At 38.2% G+C, this 23,679-nt stretch overlaps 1 protein-coding gene across 1 annotated transcript in view; it reads right to left on the minus strand.

Moving 5' to 3' along the window:
- The window catches only part of ntrk2a (neurotrophic tyrosine kinase, receptor, type 2a), a 243,282-nt gene that overhangs the window by 96,833 nt on the left and 122,770 nt on the right, over positions 1-23,679 (minus strand). Inside the window, exon 12 of the mRNA XM_028802412.2 lies at positions 22,095-22,283. Within this exon, the coding sequence (XP_028658245.1) occupies positions 22,095-22,283 (189 nt within the window). The remainder of the gene's footprint in view (positions 1-22,094; positions 22,284-23,679) is intronic.

Below are 23,679 nucleotides of genomic sequence, written 5' to 3' on the forward strand. Positions count from 1 at the left end.
AAGGCTGGATTTAGCATGTATAAAAAATGGATGGATGATGGATGGATCGAATATTATATAAATGACTTTTAATCAGGCACTTAAAAATCAATGCCAACGTTACAGTATGATTATGCAAACTATATACAGTAGCATGTAGAGCAGATAATTGCAGAATGCTTAATTTTTTTATATTAATAATTCAAGTTGCTATTTTGTGACAAACTTAATATTGGTATTATTAGAGTATGCAGTTTAATTATCCCTAAAAAAATACAGCAAAAAAAAAGATGATTAGCAATTGCATGTTTTGAACCAGCTACATAGTACTGTCAGGGTTGATGTATTACATAACATCTATTAGTGTGTTTCACAGTTTAAATATGTTAGTTTGTGTGATTTTCCCTTTACATTTTCTCATCCGTTCTCCTAGTTAATTTCTGTTTCTATGGAAACTATAAGGCCCATGAATTTTTGCTATTTTGTGCTGACAGTTAGCAGAATGCACAATGCTGGTCTTAACAGCAAGACCACATCTCAGAGGAAATGACATTTCACTTCTGTAAGATTAAGAGAGAAGGAGATGCTAATCAGAGACTTCATGCAATTAGGATTATATGCTCAATTATTGAAAAGCTATTATTTTATTGTGTACACTTCCTGAGATATTCCAAAAGCCATGTTTTTTTGCAGAGCAGCATTAGAGTCTATTATAACCTTTTGTTGGACATGTGTTAAATAAAGAGCACCACATGAGCATTGTTAAAACATTTCTTTCACATGAATACTTATTTTAGTACATTAGCTGACCAGGTTAAATGAATTGTGGGGGCCAAATCATTTAAAACAAGGGTGCAGCATTATTCTTGGTTTGACTAATGCACATTAAAGTAACATCAGCTGACCTTGGGTCACATAGCAAGTAGCTGATGTGGGATTTGAAAACAAGATCTCAGTAGCACTAGGTCACTGTAACTCTTGCTTTATAATTCACTTTCCTTAAAATGCTTTTTATTCCCTCAAGAAGCAAGCAATTTCTAGATGATTAATTGATTGGTCACCAGGTATCTATTTCACAAAAATCCTGCCAAGGACAATATGTAACTTGAAAAATATATTCTAATTTGAATTTGGCTTAATATTAGATCAGTTTTATTTTTTTTTTAACCTTCTAAGAATCCCTTTTTATCAGAGATTTGTATAATTTTGACTCTAAATATTCAGATTTAAAGAATGATAGATGCATACATAAAATTACCATTTTTCATATTATTTATCCTGTCTTAATTACTATTATTCTCATTATTTAATTTCATTTTAAGTAAAATATAATTGGTATGTAGAGCCATATTAAAAAAAAGGTTTCAGATTAAAATATAATTCATGCGTAGAGTCATATACAAAAAAGGTTTTAGATTATCTGGAAAAGTACACAGAAACCTGTACCATTTTCATTTAATTGTTCTGTTTTAATGTACTGAAAATGCAAATGTTATACTAAGGACGTTCTTTCTGCTAGGTTCACTCTACCCTTGCACTATAATAGAATTTTCTGGTCTGATATCTGCGTTTAACTTGAGATACACTGACTAATTCTTTATTTTTACAAATAGTGAAACCCCATCCCCAAGGCATTTTGCAGAATAAGCAATATTAAAATAGGAATATATACAAGATTATGCATATAAAAACAGAAAATATACTGCATTTAGGTGCTCATAACATAAGATGTAACCTCAGAACTAAGTGTGGAGATCTATCCCTGTATCAGTTTACCAATAAAAAGCTTTTTAAAAGTATCCCTTTTGTTTTTGTACCTATTCCCTCTGGCTATATTCCTTAACTGCAACCAGGCTTCATAAGCTCTTCATTTTAGACTCCCCAGTTCATACGTACCATAGGTTATTTGCAAAATGTATCAAAATAATATTGGTGGTCAAAAAACAGCATTTTGAAAGAGCTGCTGAATTCATTTTATGTACCAAGAGCAAGTTCCACTTTGCCATGACTCAAAACTGTCAATGAATTCCTCAGTGCACTTAATTGCACATATAAGGTAGTACCAGTAGTCAGCTAAACGCTTGCTGCTTGTTGAAGATGATGTCTACAAATGATGAAGATGAAGATGTTTACAGATGTGAAGCTTAAGAAACCATCACTGAAAATGGATGGATGTTTTCCAGAGACTGCTAAATTTTGATGTTTCATTTTTATTTATATTATGTTGCATTGACAATACTTTTGATATAAAGTAGGTAAAGAAAAATAATACACTTTTACAGGACTATATTGAGCTTTTTTGTTTGCACATTTCTTTCTTTCTAATTATTGACCACATACTAAAAAGCTTAAAATGATTAACTGCAAGATTCTAACATTTTAACTTTTATGTTGCTAGCTTTCAAAAGAGGTATTTGTCAAATTCAGTCACAGTCCCTGCTTGTTTTCCTAATGAATTATTTTCCTAGGATGTTTTCTAGATACATATATGGTGTTTAACCATAATGCAATGCTTTCTAATCTTGGCTCTCTCACTGTTTCTATGCTCTCCCTAAATCTGTTTTTTTCCATAGATATTTCAGTTTCCCTCCCACATTTCTAAGATTTGTGTGTGTTAGGTCTTTTGGGAACTTTACAGTGGTCTGGTGTGAAGGAATATGAGTGGTTGACATGATATATTTAGGTTTCTGTTGTTGCTGGAAGAACATCAAAGGTGTCATTCCACGATAGCCATTTACTTTCAGTTTATCAGGTTTAAAGTTACCCTCTGATAAAGCAGGGATAGAATACACAATGGCACATGATTTCACACCCTTTAATAACAGTTAAAAATTTCATCTTAAACTAGGAAATTGATTTTTTTTCTTCTAAGCTTGGAGAATTTTTGCCCACATTCTTTTCTCCTTTAAATGTTATGATCTGGGTTTTTTTTTTTTCTGGGATAAAGCATCGAGACAGGACAGCATGTGACGTTACTGGGGCGATTGATCTCTTAAGTAACAGAGATTAGAAGAGTGTTGGTGTGGTTGATTTCATTTTATGACTACATTTTCCTGGTTTACGACCTCGCTTTTGATACTTTTGGTTAACGTTTTGCACTAAATGACAGATTGGTTAGATTTTTAGTAACAACTTTGGCTCAACTTTTTTACATCTCATCTCCTGATCTCTTTCATTAAAAAAATCAGCCTCATTACAGTCATTACATTAAAATGGGGAATTTCGCGTAACTGCTCATGCAGCTCCTATTTTATGATGTCATAAGCTAATTGTAAAGATGATTGGTTGAAGGTGAATGACTGTCCTGGAGTGCCAACTTTTTTTGTTCCAGTAACAACAGAAACCTGATGACATAAGATTTACTGAGTGTGGGGTTTGCTGAAGAAAGCTTATGCTCTCTGCTGAAGAGAAACTTATTTGTAGTTTAAGTAAATGCATCAATCTAAGGATTTTCAGATTATAAATACAGTAGGTTATGGAGGCTTGATATACATACTACTGTATGACACAAGCCTATTTGTGTTCTAAATGCATAGTTTTGGTATCTTTTGAAAACTTAAATTTTTATCATGATAGAAGGTAATTCATTAATCATATACAGTATGGGACGGCACGGTGGCGCAGTGGGTAGCGCTGCTGCCTCGCAGTTGGGAGATCTGGGGACCTGGGTTCGCTTCCCGGGTCCTCCCTGCGTGGAGTTTGCATGTTCTCCCCGTGTCTGCGTGGGTTTCCTCCGGGCGCTCCGGTTTCCTCCCACAGTCCAAAGACATGCAGGTTAGGTGGTTTGGCGATTCTAAATTGGCCCTAGTGTGTGCTTGGTGTGTGGGTGTGTTTGTGTGTGTGTCCTGCGGTGGGTTGGCACCCTGCCCTGGATTGGTTCCCTGCCTTGTGCCCTGTGTTGGCTGGGATTGGCTCCAGCAGACCCCCGTGACCCTGTGTTCGGATTCAGCGGGTTGGAAAATGGATGGATGGATGGATATACAGTATGTTAGGCAGTGTTGGAATATTGAAAAACCTTAGTACAAATCTTTTTACTCTATTATATTCTACCTTTATTAATCTTTTGATTTTAATAATAAATGTTGAGTCAAGCAACATTACTCCATTCCAAGATTTTTGCAAATCATTTTTTTCTTTTCTTGCATAGTGTTAGCAAAATATACTGCTCAAAAAATTAAATTTAAATTTTAATTAAATTTAAATTAAATTTAATCAGAGTATAGCATCAAGTCAATGAAACTTCTGGGCTATTGATCTGGTCAGTTAAGTAGCAGAGGGGGTTGTTAATCAGTTTCAGCTGTTTTGGTGTTAATGAAATTAACAACAGGTGCACTAGAGGAGCAACAATGAGATGACCCCAAAAACAGAAATGGTTTAATAGGTGGAGGCCACTGACATTTTTCCCTCCTCATCTTTTCTGACTGTTTTTTCACTAGTTTTGCATTTGGCTATGGTCAGTGTTACTACTGGTAGCATGAGGCGATACCTGGACCCTACAGAGGTTGCACAGTTAGTCCAACTTCTCCAGGAGGGCACATCAATATGTGCCATTGCCAGAAGGCTTGCTGTGTCTCCCAGCACAATCTCAAGGGCATAGAGGAGATTCCCAGAGACAGGCAGTTACTCTAGGAGAGCTGGACGTGGCTGTAGAAGGTCCTTAACCCATCAGCAGGACCGATATCTGCTCCTTTGAGCAAGAAGGAACAGGATGAGCACTGCCAGAGCCCTAGAAAATGACCTCCAGCAGGCCACTGGTGTGAATGTCTCTGACCAAACAATCAGAAACAGACTTCATGAAGGTGGCCTGAAGGCCCAGCATCCTCTAGTTGGCCTTGTGCTCACTGGAGCTCGATTGGCATTTGCCATAGAATGACAGAATTGACAGGTCCACCACTGGTGCCCTGTGCTTTTCACAGATGAGTGCAGATTCACCCTGAGCACATGTGACAGACATGAAAGGGTCTGGAGAAGCTTTGGAGAACGTTATGCTGCCTGCAACATCGTTCAGCATGACTGGTTTGGTGGTGGGTCAGTGATGGTCTGGGGAGGCATATCCATGGAGGGACACACAGACCTCTACAGGCTAGACAATGGCACCTTGACTGCCATTAGGTATCAAGATGAAATCCTTGGACCCATTGTCAGATCCTATGCGGGTGCAGTGGGTCCTTGGTTCCTGGTGGTGTACAACAATGCCTGGCCTCATGTGGCGAGAATATGCAGGTAATTCCTGGAGGATAAAGGAGTTGATACCATTGACTGGCCCCCACGCTCGCCCGACCTAAATCCAATAGAACACATCTGGGACATTATGTTTCAGTCCATACGACACCATCATGTTGCACCTCAGACTGTCCAGGAGCTCAGTGATGCCCTGGTCCAGATCTGAGAGATGATCCCCAGGACACCATTTGTTGTCTCATTAGGAGCATGCCCGCCCCCCCACCGAGGTTGTCAGGCATGCATACAAGCACGTGGGGGCCATACAAACTACTGAGTATGATTTTGAGTTACTGCAATGAAATTTTGGCAACATGGACTGGCCTGCCGCATCATTTTTTCACTTTGATTTTTAGGGTGTCTTTGAATTCAGCCCTCTGTAGGTTGATAATTTTCATTTCCATCAAACAATGTGGCATCCTTTCGTTCCTAACACATTACCCAGTCCATATCAGTATAGATATCCAGAGATCTGATGTGTTTTCAAAGTGTTCCTTTAATTTTTTTGAGCAGTGTATTTATTTTATGCTTCCTTCTCAGCGTTTTTGTTTTGACACCTTTTCTGTTTTCACATTCTTAATATTGTGTCAGTGAAAGAATACATCCAATCCATATGATCATTTGTATATGAGACACTGGTCAAATTATCAACATCAGAAAATGACATGGGATACTTGACTGCTGCTTGACTGTTTGGAAAGACAGCACTATAAATCTATGCAAATGGATTCCAATTCAAGGCACCCTGACAATTTAAATTGTGTGAAAACTTAGTCAATATTTATATAGTATAAATATCTCTACCAAAGAAAAATATAAACTTATCTTTCACAAGCAGTTGGATCTGAATTCCCTTACAATTAAAAAAATAAAATAAATATGTTGAGCAGAATCACTGAAATGTCTGCTGCTATGGAAGTAAATCTATTTATAATGAATAAATATGTTCTTAGAAAAATTTGTACTGAATACGTCTTTTTGTTCATTTCAATCTGTGCATATATAAAACCTCTTTTATGTTTATCTCAAGTTTATAAACATGTAACCTTAATTTGTACATACTGTTTGTAAATTAAATTGTGATGTCATAAAATGTTCGATCCAATGCATTTAAGTTGACATTATTTATACCAAGCACACAGTGCAGGTTTAAAGGAAAACGGTTTTACTTTATATGGATAAATTGAGCGAAAGACACTTAAAATATTGTCTCATTACTTAATGGAGATAATTGATTTTGTTTTAAAATATTACACTGTCACTAGAGCTTTTAATGATGCCATCACACTATTACCAAATACTTTGTTTGCTATACTTATCATACTGTCATCGATAACTTGGAATATTTGGGTCATTCCTTCTTTTTATAGTGATGTTCATCAAACTGACTAAAGACATACTGGCAAACTAGGAGAGGCCTTTCATAAATATCGCTAATTGAGAACACAAAATGAGATCCCACTAGTGTACTTAGATAATGCTGATGTGCAGCAATATACAGATGAGCAACACTTTGCTAAGAATCTGCTAAAGCATATAGTTACATCATGGCTTGGAAAATCTTTTTAGCAAGCTGAGTAATATATCATTTAATTATTTATATTACTTTAATATAAATAAAACGACCAGGGAGGAATGTAGTACTTTGTTTCAGGAATATAGTAAAATAAGATTGGAGCAACAGCCCAATGACAAAGCTTAAGTGGTATTACTCTATGTCATTCTTCAGCACAATGGTCTGGAGTGCTTCAAATCTCAGATCTGAGCGATAAATATTGTAGATGCTAAAGTAGTGGATATACAAGAAAGGAGAAGAGTTCATGCTTATACTTATTCAGAATGATCTTTTCCTGTTATTATACAATTCTGCAAAAGTTAATACATTTTAATAAAAAGAACCTAAGACGCCAAAATCTCTACCAACTAAAATACTGTTTCATTTTTTCCCTTTGTCTGTTGCCAGTGTTAACTAACTACCATGGACAGAGTTAAGAGGTACTAGCTGGGGTGGTCTGAATACACTTAGAACAAACAATGTTACTAAAATAATTATCAAATAAAGGGTATTTTTTCTTTGATTTTTTTAAGGCCACAGTTAATGTAAATATGTTAACAGTCAATAAGTTAGGTGCATGGTGATGCAGTGGTAGCACTGCTACCTTATAGTGAGGAGTCCAGGGGTCATGCCATGCCTGGAGTTTGCATGTGGATCCATGTGAGTTTGCTCTAGCTTCTTCCCACAAATAAAATAAAATAGGGTATAAAGTTGGAATACGTGCAATTTGAGGTATAAAGAGAGTAGGAGTGAACAATTTGCGCAGTACGTGGAAAATGTAACTAGTATGAAAAACAATAGTAAAGAATAGTGCTTAGATTTTGTCCTTAGGATAAATTTGTAAGGTTTAAGTTTGGAATTACAGTAGTGGTGTTCCTCGCTTGAAGCTCAAAGCAGTAATCAGAGGTTGCGCCATCAGAGGCAGTCAGGTGTTTCTTTGTTTGTCAAGATCAGTAAAGTAAGTGAAAACAGAGTAGAAAGATGAAGGCAGTTAACTTGTTCTTCTCTAAAGTTTGTTCCTTTCTTTGTTTATTTCTATGTCTTAACATGCAGCACTGCATAGTGTTTGTATGCTCTCACAATTTACTGATAGGTTGTAATTAACTCTTGGAGACTTCTTGTCTTCAGTTCAAGTGATTCTTACAGTTGGTTAAAGTAGTTTTAAGTGGAGGACGCTTCATGCACATATATCATGTGTGACATGTAGAACGGCGCAAGCCCACAGGTAAAATAATTGCATTTGAAGTAAAGACAGGAACAGAAGAAAAGTAAAATGAAGAAAAGTAGCGTTTGCAAAACTAATACGTATGAAGGTTAATGAAAATGTTGCGAGTTATTAAAAGATTTTGAAAGAATGCTTTGTGTGTTTGAAAATGCTGTTCTGTGCCTAGGAAATGACATGTGAATGGGACCTCTTGGTCTGAAATGCACTTGTATTGAACTGTATGTTGTAGGAATAGCTGAAAATCTATTGTGCACACAAAATTTGAAATATCAGATAGAAATGTTCAGTGCTCTGAGTTAATTTGGGTTAAAATATGGGTTTTGAATATGTGTAATATTTTCTATAAAGAAAATGTCACCAATTTCCTTATAAAAATATTTCTAAATGTGCAAAACATCTTTCCTTCAGACACTGATCAAGTTTTAAGATAATTTTTTTCGATAATTATGGGAGTCAAGGGAGACACCAATCAGGTCAACCAGGTGACATTATGTGAGTTAGCGACTTGATGGTCTGATGGTAAACACTCTTCTTTAGTCTTGCAGAATGGCATTGAATGATAAAATAAGGCATCTTAGATGACAATTAAACAAACAGTTGTTTGCAGGACAGTGTGATGGCTGAAGTGATGGAGAATGAATTTTTTTCCAGTATACTCTGTCATTAATATCATGCATAGATGAGAGTGTGGCCCTGGAGATGACCATTTCAGCCCCTCAGTGCAGGGGCTTGTGGTCTGTCACTGCACTATTTCCATACCAGACTGTGATACACCTGGACACAATGCTTTCAAGTGTTTATTTATAGAGTTGTATGTGATTTGTAGTAGTAGTAGTAGTAGTCATTGTAGATGACATTCCTCAACCTTCACAGAAACTGAAGACACCATTCAGACTTTTTAACTAGAAAAGTGTTTTTGATGGACCATGGGAAACCCTCAGTGCTGCTGACTTCTGTGACCTTAATGCTACTCACTCGTCACAGCAGTCCCATTCATGTCAACAAGAGCATAACCCCTCGCTAATACTTCTGAATTCAACCATCATTTGCTTTCTGTTACCCAGATTTTTCAGTGTTTTACTAAGCCTTTTCACACATATAAAACAGGAATGTCCTTTTAAATTGGTGAGTGGTCGATATACTGCATGTGAAGAGAGTCAGAGTCAAGTATCCCAGGAATTCAATGTGTGAGTAAAGCCAAAATCATTTAAGCCTTAAGCACAAAAACATAATACAATATTTTCATTTAAAATATACTGACATAGATCTGAGCAAATCGGTCATCAGAGTCTCAAGCCATGAAGTACAACTGTCCATTGTTGGGAACTGGAGTCAAAAACATGTTGATAAAGCCTCCAAAATGACAATAAAGCAGGTTGGGAAGTTCGCTGACCTGCCCAGAAGAGGCTCACCTTAAATCAGCCATCCCTACAGTCCAAACTGGCCCCAAAATAAGACCCTGGCTTTAAAAGTTCAAAAAGACTATAAAAGTCCCAAAATATACACAAATGCCTTACAAAGGAGATAAAAAACATGACAACTGCGTCTTTAAAAGAAAATACTGAACTGTAATCCTTAAAAATTGACTGTCTATTTACTAAATGCAAAAAATAACAAAAAGGATTGGCCTAACAGGAAAATCAAATGAGAAACAATGCTCAGTTTTAAACTCCTTCAAAAAAATCAATAATTTGGTTCCTGAGCTTCCACTTCTCTGGCCCTAAACAGCCATAGGGGGGCTCAGGAGTGGTAATATCAGTCAGCCAGGGGCTCCACACACAAAGTACATGGAGCAGAGAAAAGATTTGAAAATATAATAATTACAAACATTATGAAAAATACTTACAAATATATAAAAATAATTTTAAAAATGACCGAAAACACAATTAGGCACATAAACTCAAGTAGATACATAACATTCATGACTATGACAATAGTCTTCAAAAATGATGTTACAGGTTTGATATTTTCTTTTGTACACTTTTAGATTCTGAAAATTGGACAAGCTTTGACAAGGCCAAGTTACCGTCCATTGGAGACAAAATAGAAATGGTAAACCTGGAGACCAACCACTTCACAGCAAAATAAATGTCATTTTCACAAGGCATTAATAAACTCATAAAACACACAGTGCACACTTTAGTAAGCATTATAAATAATACTCGTTAATCAATAAATTACTGTGATTTGGCCTTGTAAACATACAGTGCATCCGGAAAGTATTCACAGCACATCACTTTTTCCACATTTTGTTATGTTACAGCCTTATTCCAGAATGGATTAAATTCATTTTTTTCCTCAGAATTCTACACACAACACCCCATAATGACAACGTGAAAAAAGTTTACTTGAGATTTTTGCAAATTTATTAAAAATAAAAAAATTGAGAAAGCATATGTACATAAGTATTCACAGCCTTTGCCATGAAGCTCGAAATTGAGCTCAGGTGCATCCTGTTTCCCCTGATCATCCTTGAGATGTTTCTGCAGCTTAATTGGAGTCCACCTGTGGTAAATTCAGTTGATTGGACATGATTTGGAAAGGCACACACCTGTCTATGTAAGGTCCCACAGTTGACAGTTCATGTCAGAGCACAAACCAAGCATGAAGTCAAAGGAACTGTCTGTAGACCTCCGAGACAGGATTGTCTCGAGGCACAAATCTGGGGAAGGTTACAGAAAATTTTCTGCTGCTTTGAAGGTCCCAATGAGCGCAGTGGCCTTCATCATCCGTAAGTGGAAGAAGTTCGAAACCACCAGGACTCTTCCTAGAGATGGCCGGCCATCTAAACTGAGCGATCGGGGGAGAAGGGCCTTAGTCAGGGAGGTGACCAAGAACACGATGGTCACTCTGTCAGAGCTCCAGAGGTCCTCTGTGGAGAGAGGAGAACCTTCCAGAAGGACAACCATCTCTGCAGCAATCCACCAATCAGGCCTGTATGGTAGAGTGGCCAGACGGAAGCCACTCCTTAGTAAAAGGCACATGGCAGCCCGCCTGCAGTATGCCAAAAGGCACCTGAAGGACTCTCAGACCGTGAGAAAGACAATTCTCTGGTCTGATGAGACAAAGATTGAACTCTTTGGTGTGAATGCCAGGCATCACGTTTGGAGGAAACCTGGCACCATCCCTACAGTGAAACATGGTGGTGGCAGCATCATGCTGTGGGGATGTTTTTCAGCGGCAGGAACTAGGAGACTAGTCAGGATAAAGGGAAAGATGACTGCAGCAATGTACAGAGACATCCTGGATGAAAACCTGCTCCAGAGCGCTCTTGATCTCAGACTGGGGCGACGGTTCATCTTTCAGCAGGACAACGACCCTAAGCATACAGCCAATATATCAAAGGAGTGGCTTCAGGACAACTCTGTGAATGTCCTTGAGTGGCCCAGCCAGAGCCCAGACTTGAATCCGATTGAACATCTCTGGAGAGATCCTAAAATGGCTGTGCACCGATGCTTCCCATCCAACCTGATGGAGCTTGAGAGGTGCTGCAAAGAAGAATGGGCGAAACTGGCCAAGGATAGGTGTGCCAAGCTTGTGGCATCATATTCAAAAAGACTTGAGGCTGTAATTGCTGCCAAAGGTGCATCGACAAAGTATTGAGCAAAGGCTGTGAATACTTATGTACATGTGGGTTCTAAGTTTAAGTAAACTTTTTTCACATTGTCATTATGGGGTGTTGTGTGCAGAAAAAATTAATTTAATCCATTTTGGAATAAGGCTGTAACATAACAAAATGTGAAAAATGTGATGCGCTGTAAATACTTTCCGAATGCACTGTATATGCTGTTTTTATTGATTTTGTTGCATTAATAGAGAAAGATAACAGACCAGACCTTGAAAAAATTCTAATAAGTTCTAATAACCTTGGCAAGAACTGGTAAAGGTATTTGGAAAAGGTATCCAACAAAGTACAAGACAAGTAACATAACATTTTCAACCTTTAATCCAATTCAGGATCATGAAGGACCTGAGTTTGTCTCAGCAGCAGTGGGCCTCAGTACATCTCGGAGACCACTCATATGCATGGCCTAACTTGCACTCATACAAGGGTCACCAATTCGCCTAACCTGCACATGTGAAGATATGCAAGAGAGATCAGAGTACCAGAAGGAAAACCCATACTCATGCCAACTTTACATGAACAACATCCAGGTATGGAATTTAAACCCAGGACTCTGTAGCCATGAAGTGATGGTGTTATCCACTGTGCCACCATGCTGCATGAGACAAATAGCAAATAAGAAAACTGGCAAGAACAGAATTCCAAAAATCACAACTTGACAAGAGGGCCTTTCAGAAGCAGGACATTCAACAGAATTAGCAAAATGTCCCTGACAATCTGCCTCATTAATGCCCCTTGCCCCTCCTACCATATGATGCCACCTGATTAATGTTGCTTGATAACAGGAGCTGAGGACAGTCTAAAGGCAAATGCTGGATCCTGAAAATAGTTACATATTTAAATATAGATTTAATTTGCATTTATGTATGATTATAAAAAGTATACAGTTTGAACTAGAAAAGTGTTATACTTAGCAGTAGCAGTGTTACGGAGTACAGTGAAATTCTTACCTGTACATGTTAATGCCAGAAAACCAAATAGATAAAGCTAAATATTTAGTACAGGATTCTTTAATACCTGTTTTTCTTAGTCATTATAGTTAGGAGATGAAGGTTTTAAAGGGGTGAATATTGTTAGTCATAGTTTATTTGATGAACTTGCGTCAACAATAATCAGCAAGGTGATTAAAAGGACATCAACCACACCCTGAAGCTGGCTATTGTAATCCTGAACATCTGACTAAAACCCTATTGAAATAGCATACTTGGCTAACTTATGGGCCTTTTCTTCTAAACCTAGGCATGCCAAGGCAGCTGGGAAAGTGTGGGCATGTGCACACCAAAAGGAGAAAGCGTTACTGTTCCTGGAACAAGAAACACATATTCTGTTGATGATAACAATGTGATTCTCTCTATACTTTAACAAAAGTTTCCTCAGCATTAAAAATCAAGTTAAGTGGTGTTATTCTATAACATTCAAGGGGTTTTGTCCTTCCACCAACCCTTCTGAAATGTTTGTGTTGGGTAGGATTTGGCAGTTAGCACAGAGTGTGTCTCCTATGCAAGCTATGCACACTGCTGGAGAACGTTTTGCTATGAGATTATATATATTATTATTTTCTTGAATGCATTTTTGTGATTTAGGAAAACTGCCCCGTATTAATGATTTTTTCTCACAACACTGCAATTCAGAACAGTAAGTATTATCTATCTATCTATCTATCTATCTATCTATCTATCTATCTATCTATCTATCTATCTATCTATCTATCTATCTATCTATCTATCTATCTATCTATCTATCTATCTATCTATCTATCTATCGAAAATAAATCACAACACTGCAATTCAGAACAGTAAGTATCTATCTATCTATCTATCTATCTATCTATCTATCTATCTATCTATCTATCTATCTATCTATCTATCTATCTATCTATCTATCTATCTATCTATCTATCGAAAATAAAAATCAGACACTGGTGTTGGCAGTCTTTTACAGTGTGAATTATCCACCTTAATAAAAGGATAAGTGTCTGTGTGTTTGTCTGTGTGTCTGTCCATTTGCTGTGTCTCTGTCATTCTAAAAGATGGTACATCACAACCATTAACACTGCTTTTACAAATTCCATACCAAATGACACGTAACAGAGACATGTGCATTACCTGCTGGCACTGCAAACATTAGAACTGAGCTTCTACGTTGTCTACTTAGATTTCAGTCTGTCTTAGACACGTAGTACAACTAGTTCTCTACAAAAGCTAATCTGCTGGGTAGCACAACGATAATCTCAAAAATAAAACAGGAAAACAACATTCCTTTAACTACTAAGATGCATTTTAACAAAACCATATTTTAAAATCCTCATAATCTTAATTTCATATTGATCTTTTGGTTATGCCGTAATTAAATACAAAGTCTAGTACTATAATGGAAGTAGTACTATAAAGTGCTATTTGATATTAAGAAAGATTAACAGATAAAAAATGAAGATGTCTCTTCTTTTTCTCAATATTCACTACACAGTGCAGCACCCTATAAAACTAGATACTTCATTCTGCAGAATGTCTGTATTAAAAATAATCAAGATAACCAAAGGCCATAGCTGAAACGAAAATCAAATTTTCCTGCTGTTATGAAAATAATAGAGCTATGTATGTCTGGCTAAAATTAAATAGATATGTTTCTCAGATTTGGCTAACTTAATTTTAAGGCATTGTTGTTATACTGAGGGTTAAAAATGCAATTAATTCAGTAAGTGAACAGATATGAAAGAGTCATTTGTCTGAATTAGGCTGACCAAAAAGCTACCCATAAATATTCCTTTTTTTCAGCTACCAGTTGAAAAGAGGTATAAACTGTGTACATCATTTATTTTATGGAATCTCTTTGCCTTTAAGTGGCAGAATAATTTATAATAGCTCTCAGAGTGACTGATCATTATCTGTGGAATTACATGCATGCTGAATATGTTTTATTTTAGCTATCTTAGGTCTCCACAGTGTTTTCTTTTTACTAGACGAATGTCAGCTGAAAGCTGGTGTTTGGGGTTGTGGGGAAAGAGGTTAATGAAACAGTCTGTACTATGGTATAAAATTGGTCATGATTATTTAACAATATATTTACAATAAAAATTTGATATGTTGCAGTCCTTTTCCTCTATCTCTATAGTTGCACTCATCTTTCACTCCATGGCCAACATGTCTAATAAATGGATCCTGGACCATCCACCTGGTGAAAATATTTCAGATTTTTATAAACTAACATTCCCAAAATTGACTTTAAATAATAATTCATCTCTCATTGTATATTTAGGTCGTGTTTTTCTAGAACGGGGTTGCAGAGAGTTGGTGGCATGTAGCAACAGTAGCAGTAGGTGCAAAGCATGGCCTGTTTCTGCATGGGATGAGAATCCATTACAGGGGAAAGGAAACATTATGTCAATATGACAGTGTTTTTTCAGAATCTTGAGTTGCCGGAGGAAACTGTACATGGAAGTTTGCACTACAGCTAGGAATTAAGTGGGGTCCAAGCATTACGATGATTTTAAGAGATTTACATTTGCTATAGGTGGAGGGTGTTTACGTTTGTGATGGGTTGCCACATGACCGTATAATAAAGTTAGCCGCGTTCATTTAACTGAGTGGTATACCGCCCTCTCTTTAATTATTGTGGGAATATGTGAGACACCATTGATGCCTCATAAAAAGTCTTTGTTTCTATTGCACAAAACTATAAAAATTATTCCTCATGGCACAACCTCCCTCCTTTCACAACCTGTTAAAACAATCAACTGAGATGACTGACAAACCCAGACACGTATAAGAAAGAGGGAGCAAAGAGGGAATGGCACAGTCAAACTTAGGTGGTGAAGGAACCACAGAACTTGAAATATCAAAATGAAAATAATGGATCCACTGCAAGAAGGCGATTTTCAGGTGTTATGAAGGGTGACTGAACAGGGTGGGAATATATATAGAGCCATGACATTTTTCTAAAAGCTGTTTCAGTGGCAATGGACAACTGGTTGTTGCTTTATTGTGTGTTCGCTGTTACATACATACATTGAATCTACTGTAAATCTATTACTGAGGAGCAGTGATTTTTCATTAAGTTTAACATTGCTTCGTCAAGCAAAAATACCTTCTCATGACACGATTTTAAAGTGGTTTGATAAATTTCACTCTACTGGTAGCATGAAGGACATATTTGGGCCATTGAGAACAACTGCAAGAACATCAGAAAATATCAAAAGATTGAGACAAGCTGTACACACTCAGCATGACATCAGTGAGGTGCAATAAACACTTCAGTCTGGACTGTTTGCTATATCATTCATCAAGATTTATTATATCACCCATATAAAATACAAATATTACATTATTTAGTTACTTTTTACTCTACTTTATTGGACCCTTGAGCTAGATCCTTAAGCTGCAACTGCTTTGTCCTGGGTATGACGTTAATCTGCATCCAGCCCTCAAAGCAGTTCCTCCAACTTACAGGGAAAACTTGGGGGTTGGTGGCAGGATTGGCACTTCAGCCACTGTCTAAAAACTCCCACTGTTCCAGTGTGGTGCTGACGTGTCACCCGCTGCACTCAGGTCCCAATCCATGCGGTATGTCATGTGGTAGGTGCAGCAACGCAGTATCAGCACATGCTCCCAACCTTACTCAGTTTGTCTATTTATGACTCTGTTATTGTTATGGCATTAATCCGCTTCTTGGGTTCCAGTATGGTACTGATTTTCGTATTTGGGCAATGATTAACCCTGCTGTTTATCAGCTTCAGGAAAATCATTTACTTGTCAAGTTCTACTTTACTTGTTTCTGTGTGGCTATTCTCCAGGTGCTCCTGTTTGCTTCACACGCCCAAAGATGTGTGTTAAGTTAACAGAATAATCTAAATTGATGTTGTATGAGTTAGTTTGGATGTGTATGTATCCTGTGATGGCCTGGCACCCTGTCCAGTGTTAGTTCCAGCCCAGTAATTGGTCCTCTCAGGATAGACCCTGGCTTTTTACAACTTAGATTAGCTACAGTAAAAAAGAATTAAACAGATTCTGATCATGGCTGAAATAACACGTTGAAGCTACACATTGTAAATCTACAAAACACATTGATTGCAGATTTTGCTTGGATTTTACAATGATAGGTTGCACATTAAAGGTTAAGACACATACTGTTTTTTTCTTCAAATAAATCTTAAACTTTAATATGGATGTATATTTTTTATAAATATTCTGACTGCCTATATAATGATGGGTACAATAATCTGAACATAACTCTTTGAAATAAATATTAACACTGAATGACAGGGCTGAATGTTCTTATGACTTTGTTACATGGGACTGTGACTCCACCACTATGCCTATTAAGCCTTGAGTGCCTAATGACATTATTAATTTCCTCACTTGGTATACATGGAGGAAGTAGGTTATTAAATTGATTTATTGATACATTGCAAAATTAAAATTGTTCATTGCAGGAATTGGTTTAGGCAGAAAACATTAACAATGCTGCATTTTCCAAATGAGAAATAATTTTGGTCATTGTTCATTGGATATATTGCAAAATAACATGATGATCAATGTCAACTAATTTAATCCTCTTTGCAAAAGTTTCATTTTATCATAATCTGTAGAACAATCCTCTAAGACTAATATCCAAGAACATTTAAAACAGACAGTGAAATGAAAGAGATGTGAAAAATAGAGTCAGTCGATAAATTTGAGATATGTCCAGGAAGGAAATGAGGTCTTTGCTGTTGGAAGTTTCCAATGAAATTCAATTGAGAATTGATCTCTGAAAATAAACAAAGCTGAAAAGCTGCACTTGAAATTCATCAGGCACACGTTCAGGCACAGACAGCAGCATCGCTTTTGTTGATACAACATGGATCATACAATGGCTTTTGCTGTTTCAGTAACTTGGGAAAAAGTAAATTCAGTATGATCAACATTGGTAACACAAACAAGCAACAAATGGCAGATCTGGTTTAGATTTGTGAAGGCCTGTGATTTATGCACTTCAAAATAATTAAGTTAATATTTAAATATAGTCTGCAGGGAAAATATATCCATACTACTTCAAAAGAAATGCTTTATAGTCAACAGTGTTGGACATTTTTGTGCAATAGTAAATCAGTCATCTGATCTTATTTTAATATTGCTGTTCTGTGTTATATATACAGTAGCTCGTTTCATTTAATTAATTCATAGTTGGAGATTTTGCAAGCACAACTAAAACAAAAAAACTGAAGTAAAAATTTAGTTAGATTTTTTTTCTCTAAAGATGTTTTAAAGAGTGTAGATACTGAATTTACCTGCTAATGATAATAAGATTATTCACAGCAGAAAATGCTGTGAATTGTTCAAGAAAACAATTGAGTTTTCTGTATTACTACTATTGTTGTTGGTTTTGACCCCCTTCCCCCAAACCCAACTTGGGGAGAGTAGGAAATGGGGTTAACAGGTGACTAAAAAAGCATATAGTATGAAATAAACACCTAACATCGGTGTTTTCCCAGAAGGAGGTGTTTCGTCTCGCAGGGCACCCTGGATAATCATCGAGAGGAGTCACAGCGCACAGCTCAATGGCAACTCTGGTCTGTACCGGGAACTGAGAAGTATGGCTGCGAGGGCTTTGAGGGCAGATAAGGAGGCGTTTGTTAGAGGAATCTGTGAGCAAGTGACACACCATCTGTGGTCTAGCGACCCACGTCCTGCTTACAGAGGAATCGAAGCCTTACGCACATCCAGATCTGTTCCTCAGAGAGTCGCAGTCAGGGTGGCTGATGGAATGGTCCTTATGGATGACTCTGCAGTTATGACCCGCTGGGCTGGCTACTTTGAGCAGTTGTTCAAAGATGATCCTCCGGCTAGGACGTTGGATATCTCTGGGTCCACAGTCCTTGAGGCTGATCCTCCAATTAGCTGTGAACCACCCAATCTCACTGAGATTGCACAGATGGTGAACCAGCTGAGGGAAGGAAAGGCTGCAGGGATCTGTGGTATCTGGGGTGAACTTCTCCAGGTTGGTGGTAAGGCTGTCCTCCTGGCATTGCAAGCAATCCTTGCTTCCATTTGGGAGACTGGCATCATCCCAACTGACTGGAAAACTGGACTTGTCGTTCCTATCTGGAAAGGGAAGGGTGATCGCCTGGATTGCAGCAACTACAGGGGGATAACACTGCTCTCTGTACCAGGTAAGGTCCTTGCTAGGGTCATCCTCAATAGGATCCGTGATCACTTGCTCACCTACCAGCGACTGGAACAGTCTGGTTTTACGCCTAAGAAGTCTACCATCGACCGCATCCTGGCACTGAGGGTTCTCATGGAGCGCAAACGCGAATATCGGCAGAGTTTCTTTGTAGCCTTTGTCGATTTTCGCAAAGTGTTCCACTCAGGATCCCCTCGGGATCCCCTCAAGGTTGCTGGATATCATGGCCGGCCTGCACACTGGTACTGTGAGTGCTGTGCACAGTGGAGGCAGGACCTCTGTGTTTTTTACAAGTTGATTATGGGGTTCGTCAGGGGTATGTTCTTGCTCCTACTCTGTTCAATGCTTGTATGGACTAGGTGTTGGGCAAGGTTGTGGGGTCCAGCTGCTGTGGGGCATCTGTTGGTGAAGAAAGACTCACAGATCTTGACTTTGCTGATGATACTATGATCTTCGCGGAGTCAATGGAGGCTCTGATCGGGGCACTCGAGAGACTGAGTGAGGAGTCTGAGTGTCTGGGCTTGCGAGTGTCCTGGATAAAAACCAATATCCAAGCCTTTAATGACCTCTTGGGCACAGCCATCAGCAATGTGTCTGTTTGCGGACCTTATTAAGAGGTTTACTTACCTTGGCAGTGACATTCATGTCTCTGGTGACACTTCCTATGAAGTCAGTAGACAAATTGGGAGAGCATGGGGGGTCTTGACTTTGTGTAGAATGAGCAGTTGCTCATGGATTACCGAATGAGGCAAATTACCTGCATTGTGAGGGAGCGTCAGTTACGGCACTATTTCCATGTGGCGCGTTTCCCCGAGGGTGATCCAGCACGTAAGATCCTCATCTTTGGGGACCTGAGTGGCTGGACCAGGCCAAGGGGTCGCCCACGTAACACCTGGCTATGACAAATAGAGGGTCATTTCCGGAAGGGTGGGACTGGACAGTGTGTCTGTCTGGGGGGTTGCAAACCGGGATCCCGAGTTGTTTCGTCGTGTAGTGGGTGTGGCAACGCACTGTACCAGTGCATGCTCCCCAACTTGACTTGACTTGACTTAACACCTCAACATGGTCCTACTCAAAGATATGCGTAATCACTGCCTGAGCTTGTACAAAGATGGTCTATTCTCTCTGTCTCTTTCTCTAAGTCTCTTTGAGCCTATGTATATGGTGATAATTTGTTCTTCTTAACCTGTATTGAATTCAATTTACAATTTACACTGTCCTAACAGTTTACTCATGGAGAATCCCTGGAGTCCCAATAAAGTCATAGTTCTGCAATCTCACAGAGCAATCTTTCATATGCTAGTTTCAGCATAATTCTTAGTCTTATCATACTGTACAATTAAAGGGTTTGGAAGTTTTGATTGCATTAAGGCTACCTATCTTTTCTAACATACCACAAATATCTAACAAGTCAGCTAGTTCTTATATTCTCTGTTGCCTCCTTCTGACAAGGAGTATAGTAATTTCCCCTTGGTTCATCCTTTCATCAAGGATCGGTTACAGGAATCTCATTTTCCCTTCATTATCTCTTTCTAATATGCTGTGACAACATACTGTGCTGCAGTGACTGAGTGGTTAGCGCTGTTGTGGTTAACGCCTAAGAAATGGTTTTAAGCACCAGTCCAGTCATGGTCTGTGTGAAGCCTGCATGCTACCCTTTAATGTACCCTTTAGATACTCTGATTTTTACCCACATTCTCAGATAGATGTTTGTTAGATTAATTTGTGTCTGTAAAATGGCCCAGTGTGAGAGACTGTATTCATTATTGTGTCCAATGGACTATTAACATGTTTCATTTCCATTTTGATCCTGAGGTTGGATTAAGCAAGCACAGAAAATGAATGGATGTGTGCTAATTTAAATGTACACTACATATAGTGTGAAGACAGTTATGAGTTTACACTTACATAATACTTTGCAGATACCTTATCTGTTTACCTATCTACTGTATCTATTGTGAAAGCCATGGGGACGTACAGCTCCCCAAACCCAAACACAGAGATGCACAGAGACACAAGTCCAAAAGCAGCACACAGCCTATTTCCTCGTGGAGCAGCTCTATTCCCCAGCTCCCCACTTCAGAGCACAGTACACAATTAAACAGCACAACAATGCTTAGTCCCTTTTCTTTCTTTCTTTCTTTCTTTCTTTCTTTCTTTTTCTTTCTTTCTTTCTTTCTTTCTTTCTTTCTTTCTTTCTTTCTTTCTTTCTTTCTTTCTTTCTTTCTTTCTTTCTTTCTTTCTTTTTGTCTTTTCTGCCGCCTCCACTCCTCTCCATGCAAGCTTTGTCCACCACCTCCCGACTCTGGCTCCCAGAATGGAGTGAGGCAGCCTCCTTTATAGTGCTCCAGGTGCACTATGATTCTCTTCCAGCAGCACACCCATGTTTGGTGGAAGTGCTGCATGGGCACCCGGAAGTGATCCAGGTGCACCCAGATCCTCGTCTGGCAGCACTTCCAGGTGTGGCGGAAGTGCTGCAGTCTAGGTCTCTGAGACTGTCCAGGCACCCCCTGGTGGAGGCCATGGGCCACAGCAGGGTTGAGCTTCCAAGCTTCAAGCCCATGGCCCCGATGCAATCCAGGAGGGTTGCCCTCTTGTGTTCTGGGGGAGGTATTGCTGTGAACCTTTCCTCTTCCTCGGTCCTTCCATAACATGGGCGTCCCGGCCAGGCAAGAACCCCAGCCGTCCGCCACACTATCTATCTATCTATCTATCTATCTATCTATCTATCTATCTATCTATCTATCTATCTATCTATCTATCTAATAGCTCTACTTGACTTTATTACCCTTCTCTCAGTTTACCTCTCTGTCAAGATGCTCATGTAACCTGTATGTGTGTGTGCTAGACCATCAATTATGTTGTCTGTTAGGCTTTTTCTCTGAATTCACTGTCGTAATCTTCTTTATTTATTTATCTGGTTTGTACAACGCTATATACTGTATACCCTGCCATTCTTTCTTATATTCTCTAAGTGCCTTGAGCATGGGAAAGGCGCTATATAAATAAAATGTATTATCTATCTATCTATCTATCTATCTATCTATCTATCTATCTATCTATCTATCTGTCTCACCAATTTAATTAATGAAATCAGACTAAAAACAAGATGAATGGAAAATACTGACATATCTTTTAACTGATCTGACATTATATAATCATTTTTGTGATGAAGGTAAAATATTTATGCTATCTGAGAGAAACGTAAATGTACAACCCTATGTACTTGAGCAAGTCAGCTTTGCCAGTAGCTAGCACATTTTTGAAATGATGCATTGCGGCTGGAGTCCAGCATCTAGCTATATAATTTATTTAAAATATTTACTCACAAGTGTCAGACTTCAATAGACTGCTAGTGCTTCTGAAATATTGTGGGTTTTCAATGACTGGAATCTTAGTCATTCCAATGATGACAGCATCAGGGCCCATTTCTGAGGAAGAGGGGGTATTGCTTCCATTGGACACATGATGTAAAGGACTGGCTGAGTCATCGTCATTGCTGATCACTGAAGATGGTCCTGAAAAGAGAGCAAAGGAATCTGTTTAATTTTCTAATCTTCTAATCATAGCAGCATGACAAGTTAGAATTACTTTCAAAAATTGTCTTGAATGTTCCTGACTTTTCTTAAAATAAGTAACATAAAGTGATACAAGATATCAATTTAAATTAAATCACATTCGACTTTTATTTTTTGAGCACACAAATTAAGACAATTTAAAATGCAAATCCGTTGTTGACAAAATTAAATCACAGGGGAGAAAAATAAAACCATACAAAACAGTTAGGCAGAATCCTTTTTCTTTCACTGGACCTCCATAAGCCTGTTCCAGCTGCACTATAATACACTGCCTTGCTTCCATTCTGCCCAGTGTGGGTCCAAGTTGTGGCCATACTTCTGAACTTACTACAGGCTCAAGAAAGCTTTTGAACATCAACCTCTCTTTAGTTCTCAGAAAAGATTACCAGCAGTGATAAAATACTTTTTGGAAAATAATTCAGATAATCAATATTCCCCTTACTTATACATTAAACAAGTACCAAGCAATATATAATTTTATTTAGGGGACTGAGCATAGTTAGTGCTTATTGTTATTTCTAAGGAGTCTATGCATTTTCTGTAATGGATGCACTGTTTTAGAGCTGTACACTGAAAGATTTCGACCCCTTCTGATATTGTTACAGCCAAACACTCGGAGGTTTTAGCACGTTTCCCCCATTCCTTTTATCACTCAATGACCTCAATGCCTGCTGAGCTACTGTATGTGAGTTCAACCTATCAGTTACATCTCACTTCAAAAGATTTATGTATGATGCACAAGTTCTGACCTTCATTGTTCTGGCACATGTTTTGTAATAAGATTTTTATAAGGAAGTGGATGACTCACAATGTACATGCTGCCTCCTGTAGGCATTGCAAATGTGTGAATGTTTATCAGTGGAGACTGCATAGCTTTGTGCTTGATTTTATTCACCTGTTAACAGTGGGTGTAGCTGAAACACCTAAACTGAACTGATCATTTTGGAGTGGTGTCCACATATGTTTGGTCATATAGAGTATACAAAAGTATTTTAGGTCATGACAGGAATATTAGACACATTATGACCTCTGAGACAAGTCCCCCTTCAACATTCAGAGCACAAATTTCAAAACAAAATCAAGCACAAGATCTTTAAAATAACCAAGAACTTGTGAGAATATTCTAATTGCAGAGATAAGAGGGGGAAGAAGGAGCATTAATTTAACTCATTGTTGTAAATAATATTTAAATAAGATGTTAAAACAAAGCTCACACCACGCCCTACTGATTGTTGCTCATTCACTCATTTAGTCACTGACTGTTTTATCACAATGGCTAATATTCAAGGGCTTTCTTGCTGGAATTAAGTGACCCATCAGACTTCTGGAGCATTTC

This window comes from Erpetoichthys calabaricus, chromosome 5 (assembly GCF_900747795.2).
Source record: "Erpetoichthys calabaricus chromosome 5, fErpCal1.3, whole genome shotgun sequence".
NCBI lineage: Eukaryota > Metazoa > Chordata > Cladistia > Polypteriformes > Polypteridae > Erpetoichthys > Erpetoichthys calabaricus.